The 16,785-nt window shown below is 37.3% G+C and overlaps 3 protein-coding genes and 1 long non-coding RNA gene across 6 annotated transcripts in view; 1 reads left to right on the top strand and 3 right to left on the bottom strand.

The window, feature by feature from the left end:
* The window catches only part of LOC121892192, a 92,979-nt gene that overhangs the window by 29,927 nt on the left and 46,267 nt on the right, over positions 1-16,785 (top strand). The gene's annotated exons all lie outside the window — the stretch shown is intronic.
* LOC121892125 (odorant receptor 131-2-like) lies at positions 2,534-5,378 on the bottom strand. Its single transcript, XM_042404969.1, has 2 exons — positions 4,442-5,378; positions 2,534-4,314 (listed from the first exon to the last, which is right to left on the bottom strand). The coding sequence occupies exons 1-2, from the start codon at positions 4,595-4,597 to the stop codon at positions 3,538-3,540; spliced, it is 933 nt and encodes a 310-aa protein (XP_042260903.1). The 5' UTR covers positions 4,598-5,378; the 3' UTR covers positions 2,534-3,537.
* On the bottom strand, positions 8,571-13,592 carry LOC121892113 (odorant receptor 131-2-like). The gene is made up of 2 exons (XM_042404942.1): positions 11,979-13,592; positions 8,571-10,616 (listed from the first exon to the last, which is right to left on the bottom strand). The coding sequence occupies exons 1-2, from the start codon at positions 12,132-12,134 to the stop codon at positions 9,807-9,809; spliced, it is 966 nt and encodes a 321-aa protein (XP_042260876.1). The 5' UTR covers positions 12,135-13,592; the 3' UTR covers positions 8,571-9,806.
* Positions 13,652-16,745, bottom strand: LOC121892138 (odorant receptor 131-2-like). Its single transcript, XM_042404992.1, has one exon. It carries the CDS (start codon positions 15,493-15,495, stop codon positions 14,737-14,739), a length of 759 nt encoding a protein of 252 aa, XP_042260926.1. The 5' UTR covers positions 15,496-16,745; the 3' UTR covers positions 13,652-14,736.

The raw sequence follows: 16,785 nt of genomic DNA on the forward strand, positions 1-16,785 counted from the left end.
TGGCAAAGAGGACATGATGGGTTTTCCCCAAGCCACTGGTTCAGGTTCTTGGGACTGGGAAGAATATCACATATGGCTCTGATGATGTTAAGTTAAGTCTGCATCCTGCCATTTCCCAAAGATCCTTCCAGGCAAACTTCTGGTGTTCAAAGTTTTCCAATATGTCCATTGGCCCTATTTTGCCCGTGAGACCTTTGCACATTGTTCTGCCTCTCCCACTGCTGTATCTCTTTTATCAACAGCTCTCTCTTCTGGGCAGGTTTTGCTCTATGCCATGTGGGTCTATCTGTACCTAGCCCAAAGCTGCCTCTTCCATGCTGCACTTAGCCCACAATATCTCCATGCCTGAGAGCAGATTTCACTTACTGCACTGCCTCAGATGGGTTCCACTTTCTGCCTGTGGCCACTCTGGGAGCTGCCGCCCATATTGTGGTGTCTGTAGTTTCTGTCAGGGTCATGTCCAGCTTTACCTTGGAGCATTCGAATTCTTCAGTAAGGCTAATGATAGGCAGTTCCAGAGGAATGGATGGCATGTCAGGAGGTATGTTACTCTGTTCATGTATCAGGTTATGTGTGTCTATTGTTTTCTAATGATCTTCAAGTTCCCTTTTTGACACTTGGAGTACTCCGCTCTTTTCCTTTGTGAACAGCTCTTTCACAAATCTGAACGGATCCTTGTAGAACAATGTTCGTGCCCTCTCCTTTGTACATTGAAACCTGAGGTTTTCTGCCCTCTGTAGTCTTTCCAGGCATTCTTTTAGGTCTGTTTGCAGGAGGCTGATTCCCTCCATCTCTTCTAATGAACCTTTTCTCCATCGCTTCCTCAGGTCCCTTCTCTCCTTGACTAGGCACTCTGTTTCTTGTTGCCTTCTTGGGTGATGTTGTTGTCGTTCTATTCTTCCTTGAGTCTCTTGCTCCAAACCTTTCTACCAGGTATTCATAAATCAGGTTGCTTATCCTCTCCAGGCTCTTCTCTGCTGTTCCTTGAAGTCCTTCCAAGATCTTGCTCAAATCTGCATTGTTTGTTTCCAAATCTTTTTTGCTGCCGAACTTTGGCCACCTCACATGTGGCCTACATCCTTGGATCTTCATCTCTGTCACATGTTGTATCTGGATTGATTCCAGGTTCTCAGATGTCATGGATGAATTGCCTTCCTCTACAATTGGGATATTGATGCTTGGTGGACTGTAGGTTGTGTACAGCCACTGACCTTCACTCGACTGACTTGACAGTCGAGTGTATCTCTCAGGAGATACTGGTTGATGCGAGGTCCCAGTCTCATCCTCTTCAGGCATTTGGCCCTGGTGTATTCTTACGTCATGGAGCAATGATACCTGGGTTAGGGTTAGCAGCTGTTGTTTCTGTGCCAATTATTGTCATTTTCATTCCTTTGTCTGTTGTGCCAGCCGATGAACAATGCTCCGCCCCTCACTCTCGCTGGCTCAGGGGTATTTTCCTTTTTGGTGTTTTCGTAGCCATTAAGGAGTGACTCCTATTGACTAGCAGATGGAGCCTGCCATCATGGTTAACTAGCCAATGACAGCCCCATCGGGGTCTTTCCCTAGTTGTCAGCTGCACTTTCACAGCAATCACTGGTTTTATTCAGCAGATCAAGTGAGCTCAGAGGACATTGTTTTACAATGCTGTATTATAATTGGCAATCATTCCTTGAGTGGGGGTAGGGATAAAGGTCATGCAGCAACAGGACTTAAAGAAGATTGGTCGAGTCCAGGTTTCTTCTGTCAGTGATTCAGTGCGGACTGTTCATATATCATTGTTGTTAAGTGTTAGCAACCAGAATCAGCTATGTATTTGCTGTCTTGAATGCACCCCATTCCTTCTGCAAATGAATGACTTGAATCACTCACTCAATGAGGGAGTGTATCCCTGCGAAAGAATCACATTTGCTCACAACTGACTGGGTAGCTCAACTGAACTGAGAAATGAACAGAAGTGATTCAGTTCAGTTCGTTAACCCAAGAGATTTGAATCACTTGCGAATGACACATTCACTGCAGCCGGTTTGGGACATGACAGCTTTTTGGATTAGGTTATCTTTTTTTTAAACTTTGATTTTTCAGTGTTGTTTGCTGCACAGGTGATCACAGACGATCAGCCTTTTGACTGGATCCGCAGATATTCAGGGCACAGCCTCAAAACGCTGCAACGTAGACAAGATCATGGTCAATAGCTGTCCTGTGATCAGTCTGTGTATAACTTCTCTGCTAGAGCTGATAGTATCAGTGTTTCAAGGCTGTGTTGTTTGCGTGTACGGTGGCTCTGAGTGGTCAAACAACTCTCTAAAGGCTTTTGACGGATGCAAAAAAATGCAGAAAATCGAACCTGCTCCGAAAACTTTAATGACAGACGAAAAAGCTTGTTATATTATCCATTGTGTCAAATCTTCATCTGAAAAGTAACTAAAGCTGTCAATTAAATGTAGTGGAGTAGAAAGTATAATATTTCCCTCTGAAATGTAGTGGAGTGGAAGTATAAAGTAGTATCAAATGGAAATACTCATGTATAGTAGTATAAGTACCTCAAAACTGTACTTAAGTACAGTACTTGTGTAAATGTACTTAAGTACTTTCCACCACTGATATAACAGAGCAAAAGAAATATACGCTGTTTTGTAAGTAAAACTTTTAGACAAAGACGCAATTATATCTATTAAATTTTCTACCTGGCATTCAAGAAAGTAAAAATAAAACAAGAGGTTGGTCAAATGTATCAATGTAGTTATGGACTAAATGTCAATGAAATTAACAAACATTTCTTGCTGTTCTTTTTTTTTTTTTTTTTTTTTTTTACAAATGTACTCAATAATGCAAATTGGTGAACAAAATGTCAGAGCACTTATTAATACATGTTATTTTTCTGTGTGGGATTGAATGTAAGAGATTCAGCCAAAACTAAGACAAGGGACAGCAAACTTCAGAGAGAAAAGACTGGAACACTGATAAAGTGTTGAAACTTTAGTCTGTTCTCAATATTAAAGGCTGCACATCAATCAGCATGCTTCAGTCTTTTCTCTCTGAAGTTTACTATTGTTATCACTTTTTATTCTTTCACTTTATTGTTAAATCCTTAAATATCATTTTACATAACATATGCCATACCATTGTAGAATAACTAGAGGCTAGACTAACTACGTGAATAGATCACATAAACATAGAGTTGATAGCTTGTGCACCACAGGCTACAGGCTGCAGTCTGTGGTGCATGTTTAAATTGTTAAAATAACAATGTTTTAGTAATTTGGAAGCATTTGACCATGCAGTGAATAATATATATAATATATCATGCAGTGAATTTTCATACTGCTATGATTATAGTGCTCAGTAGGAGAGCACAATCTAAATTTGTCAAACTCCAGGAATTTACAATGTTATATGCTTAATGTGTTCCAGTGTACTTTCTCACTGAAAAGTCATTACACTATTTTTCCTCAGTGGCATTCACGACCTTAAATGCTTTGTTTAAGATCTAGTTTATGTTATCTGGTCCTTCTCTGCAGTCCGTGGTGTGATGCTTGCTCACACTGAACACAGCAGGTACTTTTTAAAGTGCTGTCTAAAAGTCTTGTCTCGTAGCCCGTACACAATCGGACTGATAAACCTGGGGAGGATCTGAATGATGATATAGCAAACAAAGAGTGCATGTACATAATGTTTAGGGAACCAGTACAATAGAACCTTTTTCAACACAGGGGCTACATAGGTTAGCATACACAAGAGTAGCTGAAAGCCATGCAGCAGGATTGTATTCCTGGCCTTCTTTGCATCTCCATCAGATGATTTAGCTTCTTTAGCTGCTTTAGCAGCAAAGAAAATCTTAAAGTAAGTGTAGAAGAGAGTGAGCCAAACACCAATTAGGTAAATTATGTAGGAGATATCCCTCTTTTTCAAACTTATGGGGTGATGGAACAAGTTATCCCTCTCACAGAAAATTGTGGAATAGAATAACTGTAAAGGTTCTGTTGCAAGAATAATAAACACATCCGGCAGTGTTGAGACTGCGCTCATGGCCCAGATCCAACCAATCAGAATATTTGTCTTTTTGATTGTACAGAGCTCAGCATGTCGCAGTGGTAAACAAATAGCAATGTAACACTCCACTGCCATGACAGCTAAATTTAATGGGGTGTTGAGGGTGGTGAAAACAGCAAATGTAATAATGAGGCAACAGAAGGAAGCATTAATTTTGTAGAAGATATAACTGAAGACAAACAGGCTGATTGTTGTGGTAAGCTGGATTATATCGTTCAGCACCAGGTGGATGAATAAGATGTAACGAGGATTCACATAAAAGATCTGAAGGAGAGAGGAAAAGAATCAGTCAGTTAAAGGTTCTAATAATGTCTTCCATTCCATCCATTTCCTTCCACCAACAATAATAACTGATAATTATGATTGTAATAACAGAATAAAATATTCTGACCTGGTGTTTTCTGAAGGTGTGAATCAGGGTACCATTGATATAGTTGATGGTAAGGCCAAGAGCTAGAACAATCACATTTTTGACCACAGCTGAGCTTGAAGGGTCTCGATAACTCAGACCACTTGACACATTATAGCCATAAGACGAGGAATTCATGGGGTTGATTTGAGGATCCTGCAAGTCTCTGTTACAGAGGAATATTTAAAGATATAGGTTATGTAGTGGAACATTGCTTGATCACTCAATAAACACAAAAAGAGAGCATTGTCAGCTTCTGAAATAATGTAATCAAATAATACAATCAGAAGTATAATGCATCATATTTCTGGAGACAAAGACACAGATATATGCATAACTATGATTTATCTTACCACTGGCTCAGACAAAAGTACAACAGAATAAACTAACTGTTAAACACTCAACTGTCTCATTTTACACAGCTAAGAACTAAGCCTAGAATAGACACAACATGAAGGCATTTGGAACAGGCGTGGAACACAAACTAACACTAAACTGAACTTAAGAACGCTATTTGTAACATGTACAAGAAATACATCAAATGATAACCTACTATTCAGTTTTCTCTCACAGATAGCACTGCAAATGTCTGTATTTTGTCTGTATTTTTCATGTATCTGTATTTTTCCTACAGTTGCAGAATACCTTATTTCACAATTATGCACAGAGAATAAAGTAAATTTACAACAAATCAATGTATCCTGACCTTTTATACATAACTATAACACTTGCATGGGTATTAAATGTTTTGCAAAGTTAATAACATGGTTTTTTAACACTTAACTAATGAGCGATATATCATTTATGTAAAAGTAAACAGAAAAAATCTGATTTGCTTCTTTAAATACAGTTTTCTTCTTATGAAGTTCAAAATAAGACCAACAAATGCTTGAGTGAATAGATATAAAACAAACTCTACCACACAATGTTGAGTGATAATTTAGAATTACAGCAAGTTTATACTTTTATCTCCAAATGAACAACTTTCCGCTGCTTAAAACACCATCTAGTTGGTGAATTGCATAAGAGATATGATATGCTCAATTAAAGAGTTACAAAATTGATTATTGTCACAAAAAACACATATAGTTCAAAAGCATCACAATACTGTAAACCACGTAATAATAGAATATTACACTAATACAGTGTGATAGCATCAAATACATTCTCACCTCAGATAGTACACTTCAGTCTCTACTTAGTAAGTTTGATGGCTTTATATTAAGTAGGATGATGCAGTAGTCCTACAAAATGTCAGTAATGATGTAATTTGGATATTCAGCTGTGTAAGAATTAGGAGACATCATTTGTCCTTTGGTAATTAAAACAGTTTGTTGACAGTCAGTTAGTCGAAACAAATATGATGCAGAAAACTTCAGTATTTGTACATTTCAATAGATTTTATATATAAATATATGTAAAATAGTTGTAGAATAACAAAATACACCTGCAAGGTTGTCATAACTATGCATATCTTAAAAGAAACCCTTAAACAATTAGTTTTAGCACTGAGACAAACTGGAAATTTGCTCACTTATTCATGTGTACCCACTGTATTGACATTAAATCAACCTGATATCTTTATTCAAATCCTAAGATTTGAGTTTGAGTTTATTAGTATTCATGCTCACAGTTAGCAACTGAATAGAATCAGAATTTACATCAACGAAGAAAAGGAAATATATCTATACATGACTGTACATCATAAAAATATAAAACTATACATATATCTATATGCACACATGCACCCATGCATTTACATACATACGCATTTACAAATAGAACCATACACTTACATACAACCATGCATACATTTTTAAAATGCCTTTAAACAATAATATACAACACAAACAAACAAACAAACAAACAAACAACAAACCCCAAAGACTTCAGCTATCTATCTTTTGTTTCTTTCAGTTATATATTGTACAGTCTGACTGCTGTAGGCAGGGTTGCTGCTTTCAGCATGTTTGTTCTGTACTGGATGTATGTAAAATTTTTGCTGTTCCATTTAAGTTTGTTTGTATTTTCTGCTCTTGTCTGGGGGAGCAAGTCATGGTGTTGATATTGTGCATGTGTCATCTCTTTGACCACCTGAATGGCTGCCTGTTCCTTCCAGCTCTGAAGAGATGGTAGTTGTGGTAGTGGGGTGCAGCTTCTGGAGATAATCCTGAGGGCCCTTTTTTGTACCCTCTCTAGCAGTGCAGCCTGGATTTTATTGCACCCCACCAGAAGGACACTGCCATACTCTAGACATGGCCTGGCCACAGCAGTGTAGATGGTAACAATGTCCTTGCAGGGTAGGCCAAGTCTGGCTAGAACAGTCAGAAAGTGGAGCCATTTTTGAAGCTTTCCTCAGTTCCTGTTCCAGATGAGTGTTCCCGCTGAGGTCAGAGTTCAGGGGAAAGCCTAGGTACTTGGTGGTGATCACAACCGGAACTTCCTGTCTGAAACAGAGGAGCAGGTTGTGGTGGGTTTCTAAAGAAGCAGATTCTCAGTTCCACTGATTTTTCTCCTTTGAGCAGCGTGTTGTTTGATGCAGTCCGTTTATTAATCAGCTGGGCTTCCATTGCCATTTAAATGTCACTATGGATCTTGGTGAAGGGAATGGTCTTAGACAGTCCTATGTCATCAGCATACCCAATATCCAATGTGTTGTCAAAGACACTCTTTCGAGTGGACATGTGTAGGAGGAAGAGGTATGTAAGTGTAACCTGTGTAACTTGGAGCCAGGACCTTCCAAATAAGGAGTACGGGGTGTTGCCTTTCATGCTACCTCAGACCCAAACTAATGCTAGCTTACTGGGAACACTGAGTGCTGCACACTTGGGCTAACATTAGCTACTTTAGTTAAATTGCGCTAACAGTGCAGGCATCATAATGAAGTAACATTAAACTTAGTGAAATATTGCAACAATAGTCTGACTCAGTGAGCCCCGGAGCCGGGAAGACCAGCGGGTGAGCCAACTGTCAATCATAGCTGTCAATCAACACCCACACAGCAGACACCAAAGCTACTATAAATCTTCAAATCTTATTAATGGAGCAATAATTTCCAAAATGGCCTCCAACACACTTTTTAGAGGGCCTGAATTTAGCAGTTGAGACCACAATGATTCGTTGTAAAAATGATTGACTTAGTATTGCTAGAGAGAAGTTGAGACTTTTTGAATGTGAATCAGTTGGAGCATCTAGCTGCTGTCGGTGGCAATTAAGGTACTTCCACACTGGCTTCAGCCTCAAGTTGTAGTTGCTGGTTGGTTTGGATGGCGTTGTGGCTGCTCCAAGAAAACTGATTAGTTTCGCAAGTGTGGTTCTTTGTGCTACTTTGCCCACCCCCGATTCGGCATGAATTACATATGGTCACAGCACACTTATGAGCATTGGATTTGAAATTATTTTCTAGGACATTTTATGCCTTTGTCAAATAGCAATCAATGGTAGTGGAGGCCGGATTCAAACTCGGGACCCAAGTCAATTTTCTGAGTGTCCAGATTCTGGGTGTGTAGATTTGTCCACTATATAGTGCCCTGAACAATTCCACGATGGCAAGAGCCTTCATCATTTCAAGATAAAAAAAGTCAAATTCTTTTCATCACTGTCCGCTGTAGAGTTGCACAACAATAATCAGCATCCTTACAACGCAACACGTTGCATTGTGGGATTGTTAGCAGAAAGTGGTGCACATGCCATGGGCACTACTTTTGCAGTTACAGTAAGGGATTTTTGAAGGTAAATATAGTGCATTATACATTAAATAGTGTGATTTGGGACATAGTCATGTACATGACTGTCTAACAATCTCACAATGCAATGTGCTGCATTTTTATAGATCACAGTTGTGTGTCCACAGCTGTCAGTGATGACACAAAATCACAGCAATTAAATATCAGTTGATGTGTAAACACTGACAGTAGTTAAAAATTCAGTTAAAGTGTAAGATTTCAGTAGCTGAAATGTCAGTTTAATAAAAATCAGTTGACATGTGATGGGTGAAAGCAGTTGAATTGTCAGTGAAAGTGTAAGTGATGAAAGCACTTAAAATTTCAGTTAAAGTGTATGAGACAGTGAGTGGCTCTCCCGTTCCTTTTGAATGAAAAAAAAAAAAAAGGGTAAGTCTTATCTTAAAATGCTAGATTTGTTAGAGAAAATGAGTTTGTGACCATTAGATGCATAGATTTACCATGAAAAGTGGAAAGAAGAGAAGAGTTTGAATTTTTTTTTCATTTAAGAATCAATATTCCTGTGTGGAGAACAAATCAATACAGAAGACACAGTTAATATTAAAGTGTTAATTTGTTTGCTGTGTTTTGTTCTGCACTCTTTTTTGTGCTTGGCAACACTAATAAGAAGGCCATACAATGGAAACCATGTGGTGCTGAAATGAGATAGAAAAAACTTACAAAATAAATGAAAAATAAACATTAATTTTAATGAATCAATACCATAGAGAGTGCAACAATCATAACTTTTTAATCCAACATTACTTAATCAGCTTTATCTTAAAGAGAATTACATTTTAGAAATTATGTCAGCATTATATCATGTTCCTACAACTGAAGAAAACAGAGGCCAGGAATTGGTGAAAAAGATGAAAACAAGACTCTTATGATTCTTCTGTTAATGTCCAGTTTTCATTATCCCAGACAAAAGAGTCTTTTTTAAAGAGCATTGAGGTGCTGGCTTTGACTGTTGCTCCAGATTGTCCTGAATTTTATTCTGTGTAAATTACAGTGTGTTAAGATCTAAGATCAGGACTCTTGCACAGGCCAAGGCGTTTATTACATCTATGATAAAGAGAATCCAAAAGAGAAGTAAATGGCTTTAATGTTGTTTATGTCATAAATAATTTTAAAGATAATATTCAAAAACAAAGGAGTTCAAGACATATAGGCCTGTGTCTCCACTACACCACTAAATCTGTATTTATCCCATAAATTAACCCTAATTGTTTAAAATTAGAAGGGCAATGAACCATCTGAAACAAATTTAAGGAACTACAGAATGCTTGAAAATATCTATGATGGGTTGCAGTCAGTCATGGTTTAGAATAACAATCATATTTTATTCTATTGCATTAAACATGACAGGTTGTCACTAACTGAACCATAACAACCTGCGACAGTTAGACAATAATCTGACATGTAGCGATCTATGATCATCTCATGAGGCTGGTGCCAGGTTAATCACACTTAATACCATTTTTTTTTATCTCAGTGCTCTGTATCCAAATCTAGAGCTGATAATCAGTGAACTGTCTCACTGTTTGCGTAATGTGACCTCATTTCAAAATAGGTTTAGATTCTTCAGATTCTTCTGGATAAAACAAAAGCCGAACAGTCATATATCAACGACATCTAGAGAGTGCCTTCAGTGTTGTCGTGGCATGGCTGTTTTCATTTATTGTACACAGCAGATACCTTTTGAAGTACTTTCTGAAAGTGTTGTCTCGTAACCCGTAGACAATAGGACTGACAAAGCGAGGAAGGATTTGGTTTATGATGAATATAACAAAGTTTATGGATGCTACCCCTCCTGGGAACAAGTATATTAGAAAGTCACGTAACATAGGTTGCACATAGGTTATCATGCACAACAGCACCTGAAAGCCATGAAGGAGGATAGTGTTTCTTGCCTTTTTAGCATCTGTATCAGCAGCTTTGGCCACAAACAAAATTCTGAAGTAAGTGTAAAACAGAGTTATCCAAACCACTACCAGAAAAAATATGTGGGATGCATCTCTCTTCCTTAAGCTGTAGATGCTCCGAAACACACCATCCCTCTTGCAGAACACTCTGGCATGTAAGAACTCCAGAGGTTCAGTGGCCAAGAGGATGAAGACATCTGGCAGAACAGAAAGTGAACTCATTGTCCAGACTATGCCAATTACAATATACGTTCTTTTGACTGTACATATGTAGTTGTAGCGGAGGGGAATGCAGACAGCAATGTAGCACTCTGCAGCCATAAACGCTAGATTCAGAGGGGTGTTTTGTGTGGTAAAGACAGCTGGCAAGATGAGGAGGCAACACAGTGAGACATAGATGGTATGGAAGGTGTAGGTGAAGACAAAGAGGGTGATGCTGGTTGTCAGCTGGATCATGTCGTTAAACACCAGGTGGATGAACAGGATGTAGCGAGGGTTCAACTTCAAGATCTGAATTGAACAGCACAGTAGGGGGATTAGATTGTATAATATTACACACATAAATAGTTCAAAAGTATGTTACTACACCTACTCCAATGTTTCTAACAGTCATGTCTAGTAGTCTTCATTTACTGTAGCATATGTTGTATCATCGTATTTATTTTGTACCACTTAACAGGAGACTATGATAGTAGTGCCATTAAGTGTAGTTGGTTTAGCAAAATTTTGTGTTTCTTACAGAACAGTTCTATTAGAGTAGTAATAATAATTGCAGTACTGTAATTGCAGTGATTTGGAAAAAAATACATGTTTACAGACATGTATTGAGTAAGCAATTAAACACACTGGATATGAGCCTTTACCAGTAGTTTGTCATATTGGTGTTTTTGTCAGTCAGACTATGTATATCCAGACAGGCACTAAAAGAGGACACCAAATGATGAAAAAAGGATTACTGTACTCGAGTGATGTTGTATACTATTATAGAATAATACAAGGTAGTGGTGGTTTAAATATAATTAGGGCCTCAAATAACAATAATTTTCATTACAACATTATTTTCATTTCATTATCGATTAACTGATTAGTCATTTTGTCTATAGAATTATAATAAATTATAATTTCCCAAAATCAACAGTCCAACCAACAGCCCAAAACCCAAAGACATTCAGTTTACTATCATGTATGACCTCGTAAACATGCAATTTACACATGTACAGCAGTTCACAGCAGAAATGAGAAAACATAAACCAGGATACAGTAACTATAAAATGTTGTCTTGATGCACAAATAATTTCAAAATTGTTATATTAACTTGAATTTCAACACAGTAAAATACACAATACCAACTAGAGCTGCAATGATTAGTTGACTAATTGATTAGTTTATTGACAGAAAATAAATCTTAACTATTATGATAATAGAATAATCGTTTTTATTCAAGGAAAAATGCCAAACATTTGCTGGTTTCAGCTTCTCAAATGTGAGGATTTATAAAGTTAAAGGTTAAAAGTTCTTATTTGTCATACATGATAGTAAAATGAATATCTTTGGACATTCAGACATTTGAGGATGTCACCTTGGCCTGTAAGAAATTGTAACAGGCATTTTTTCACAATTTTCTTGTATTTAATTGACAAAATGATTTATCAAGAAAATAACCAGCAATAATTAATTAATCAGTAATGAAATTAACTGTTATTTGCAGCCCTAAAACCAACTGTTTGATCTCCTTTCAGGTCTCTGAAAGGAGAGAAGGAAAGAAAAGGAAGGGAAAGGTGTTTCAAATTTCATTGACATTGTACATTATTACTCCCCTCTTTACTTCCTAAACTAACTATATCTTTTGTATAAAAAAAATAGTTTACACACATGATGTTTGTTGAATGTGTGGACCATGGTGGCATTGATGTAGTTGATGGTGATGCCGAGGACAACCACAATTACATTCTTGCCAACAGCTATAACAAAGTTGTCCCGGTAATTCACAGCCGGTGTCACATTTCTGTTCCCAGATGTCAAATTCATGTCAGCGTCCAATTAACTTGTTTCAAAAGCAAAAGGCACACATTATACAACAACAAAATATGGTGAATATCATTTAAAATTAAACATTCTCACATCTTTTCTATGACATTAGTAATCAGGTGAAGCAAAAAATTCCATACTGACCTCAGATGATGGATTCTGAGCTTGAGATGAATCTGCCATAGGATTTTGCAGGTTCTTTGAATAGGTGATCACACTTTTAACCTGAGTCACACTGTGTGTGTGTGTGACGTAGTAGGTGTATGGAATAAAATTAGGGTCATATGTATGGTGGCTATGAAGTGCAAATCACAACGGCAAATAGGAAATCACAACAACAAATCAGAAAACACAACGGCAAATAGGGAATGACAACAACTCACAAAACACAAAGAAAAATAACAAATTGCAAATCAAATTAATAAACGAGAAAACATGACAACAAGTCCTAAATAACAACGGCAAAACAGAAACCACAAAGCAGAGAACACAACAATGTTAACTTCTACTGGAAAAGGTAGGTACCTGCTATTGACAAGGATCGTTGCTGACTGGATGTGCTGTGCATCTTTTTGTTTATTTATGTTTTCACACATTCAGATATGGTGATACACAGCTACAGTACATATGACCCTAATTTTATTCCTTATGGGTGTGTATTTAGTTTAGTATGTTTAGTACATGTAGTACAACATTGGATGGTTCTACAGCTTAATATACTCAAAGAATTTTTTTTAATTTGAAGGAAAAAAATTTAAATATTCCTACTTTCTTTGGAAAATGATTTAATATTTTGAAACACCCTGAAACAGTTTGTCACCATATTGTTACTTACACCTTTCTCTTTTCCCTCATCTCCTGGCCTAAAGGCCTTTACACACTGGACGTGATTTTTTCGTGCGATTAATTCGCACATCAATATATTTTTTTGAACTGTTGTTTGTGTCATGAGTACTTTTACACAGAACACGAATATTATGAGGCGAAAAAGCGATGTGATTTTTTTCGGACCCAGGTCGATTTTTTAGGTCGATGATGTCAACATCCTCCAGTGATGATGATCTTGTCCTTCTCCTCACTCGACAAAAGAAGAGGAGAGCGTTATATCCACTCAATCCACAACGGCTCTGACCTGCGTTAAGCGTCTCCGTCCACAGAAGCAGCCACTGGACAAACTGCCCTCACCAGGCTGACTGACAGCAGAATGAGCTGTCGCAAATTCCTTCGCAAATTCGTTTTTCTGTGTTTATGTCGCAAATTCATATCGCTGCCAGTGTGAATAGTTTTGATGGGAACTGTTCGCAGGTGATTATTTCGCAATTTTGTGTTGTTTATTTGCATCACTGTGTATGTGTAAAGGCCTTAAAGGTGGGATTTTGAAAATCCTGAAATGGAACAATGCCACACTTTTTTTTTGTTATATTATTTTTTGGGGGTATTTTTTGCCTTTTTTATTAGATAGTAGGCAGTATAGAGGCAGACAGGAAACAAGGGGAGAGATATATAGGTATGACATGCAACAAAAGCCTGTAACTGGAATCAAACCAGGGATGCAGTTATGTGTCATGCGCAGTAACCATTTGGCTACCAGGTGTGACACTGAGACAGCCAGTTATCTCTTATAATTCTTAAGAGTTTCACATATGAGTGAAGCAGCATATCAATCAGAGTAAAAAAAAAAATTAAGATATTTTACATATATTACGAACAGATAAAAGCAGCAAAGCCTCACACTTGACAGTAGTTAAAAAACTACACTTCTTCCATATTTTGACCAGATTTGAAGTTCATATGTTTTACATCTTGTATAGTGAATATTGTTGAACAATGAATCATATTTTATACACCAGAAAAATGCCATAATGCACAGCACTGTAGGGGAGGTTAAGAGGCCAGCAGCTAATTTTAATTGAAAATACTTGAAAAGCTTAATTTACAAACAACAAAACAACAAAAACAAAACAACAACAACAACAACAACAAAACAAACAAACAAACAGAAAAACTAAACTTAAAAATATAAACCTCAATATACAAGCACCACTTTATGGCATTTCAAGTTCTGTAAATATTAAACAAGAAAATACCAATTTCATACATTAATTATCAGTTATGGCTGTGCCACAAGCAGACACAAAAGAATCAGTTTATTCAACTCACTCATGAATACCAAAGATACTTTAAAGGTAATTTTAATCAAATGAAAGTTTAGTTCCAACACAGCACAAGAATGTTTGTAACATCAGTTGAAATAAAGTTATAGAAATATACCAGGCAAGGTGACTATAATGTTAATGTATAATGCAATGTGTTGAGCTGATTCTATTACTCATCAGTGCGGCAGCAAACCTTCATTTCATAAGTGAGATCTTCATGCACTATCTTGTAGAGACTGAATAACTTGACTTGCAGCCTCTAAATGTACACGTACATGTATGGCACATATATGTTTATGTTCATAACAGCTGTGTGTCTGGCTGTACTTGTTGTAGCCAAATGAGCGCAGTAACTTGTGCGGACTGAAGAGTGTGTTTGGGAAAGCCTGTAGATGACTTTATTTTTCCTTTTTGGAATGACTAATTTATAGTTTATGAATGGTTGCTTATGGTATGCTGAGTTTACACAACAGATACCTTTTCAGGTACTTCCTGAACATATTGTCTCGTATGCCATAGATGATTGGACTAATGGATCTCGGCAGGACCTGCACAATAATATAGTAAGCGAAGAGGGAGTCTGCATAATTCTTAGGGAACCATTGCTGCACAACAGTTAATAACTGGGGGGCTACATATGTTGTCATACACAGCAGCAGCTGAAACCCATGGAGGAGGATAGTGTTCCTGGCTTTCTTTGCATCTTTGCTAGCTGTCTTTGCAGTGAACAGGATCTTGAAGTAAGTGTAAAAGATGGTGATCCAGACTATAACTAAAAACACTGAATATGTGATGTCCCTCTTCTTAACAATGAGAGGATGTGGGAAGGCAGTTTGTCTGAGGCAGAAGACTCGGGAATGAAAGAAGTCCAGCGGCTCTGTTGCTAAGGTGATGAAGAGATCAGGAAGAACAGACAACATGCTTGTTGTCCAGATTAAACCAATCAGCATTAATGTTCTCTTGACGGTACAGATTTGTATGTGGTGAAGGGGGAGGCAGATTGCGATGTAGCACTCCACTGCCATGCAGGCCAGGTTCAGAGGAGTGTTTTCAGTGGTGAAAAGAGCAAGCAGGATGAAGACGCAACAGACGGAGACATTTATTTTGTAGAGGGTGTAGCTGATGACAAACAGGATGACGGTCAGCATCAATTGGATCATGTCGTTGATCACCAGGTGAATAAAAAGGATATACCGGGGATTCATGTAGAATATCTGGAGGTTGGAACCAGAGTATGCAAATGAGCAAGAACTTGGCGAATGTTGGGTCTCTATAAATTAAATAGTTCAATCTAGACCTGATTGGCGCTGAAATAGAATTGACCTGACTTGACTTGAAAAGTTACCAGACATCTTCTGTAAATTGATTATTAGTGGTACTGTGTCATTTAAGTATTATCAGACCTGGTGTTTGCGGAAGGTGTGAATGAGGCTGGCATTGACGTAGTTGATGGAGATCCCGAGAACCACAACAATCACATTTTTGGTCACAGCTTTAGTGAAGGAGTCTCGATACTGTAAAACCACTGTCACATTGGCAGCTGACACGTTCATCTCTTGATAGCTGAAGTTAACTCTCACAAAAAAGAAAAAATGATGTCATTCAGATATCAGTAAATACAGTATCTAAAATAAGTACAGAATACAACTAATTTACCTTATTGGCCCAAATACAAGATTATAGAATAATCTTACAAATTTGCTTTTTAAGACGAGAAACAGTTTGAACAAAACACAGTAGACAAATAAACTTAATATGACAACTTTTAAATGATTTAAGTAAAATCACCTTTTAAAATTATTTTTAAAAAATACAGTAGTATAACTTACTGCTATTTCTAATTCCATTTACTATCTAAAAGAGAATCAGTATTTAACAGCTGATTATAGGGGTGCACGATTCAGGAAATCTCATGATTCGATTCACAATCGATTCGCGATTCAAAACGATTTGGATTCAAGATCAGCTCTCAATTCAATACATTCAGTCATTCAGATTTGATTCTAGATTGATGTTTTAAGGTTACTCTTTCCATTTGACTGCAGAAGACACTTTTATATGTCTCAAATAAAAAAGATCACACTGAATCAAATGTAAACATTTGCTACTCAATGTCAACCTGAGTAAGATTTATGTTCCTTCAGTCCACTTAGTCAAAAGGAAACCAAAGCAGCCCTGAGACAAAGGGTCAAATGAATACTTAATATAAAAATAAAAATGATTGCAAAGATAAACTGCTAAGTGTAAAACCTCAAATAACTTAAATTCCTCCTTCAATTCACAAAATCACACAAACAATAGCTGCCTGCTACATTTAGCTGCAAAGTGCATACAAGAAAATTGATCACTATTAGCGAGTGATTATTATAGGCTAAACAATTTTGGATGCCTGCAGGGGCCGCAGCAAGAAAGTTGAACCAGAATCAACTTTTAGAGAAATGCAACGCTGTACAACCCTGCCATATGACAAAAACATTACTAGGAAGAGGAGAGGA

This window comes from Thunnus maccoyii, chromosome 3, assembly GCF_910596095.1.
Source record: "Thunnus maccoyii chromosome 3, fThuMac1.1, whole genome shotgun sequence".
NCBI classification, from domain to species: Eukaryota; Metazoa; Chordata; class Actinopteri; order Scombriformes; family Scombridae; genus Thunnus; species Thunnus maccoyii.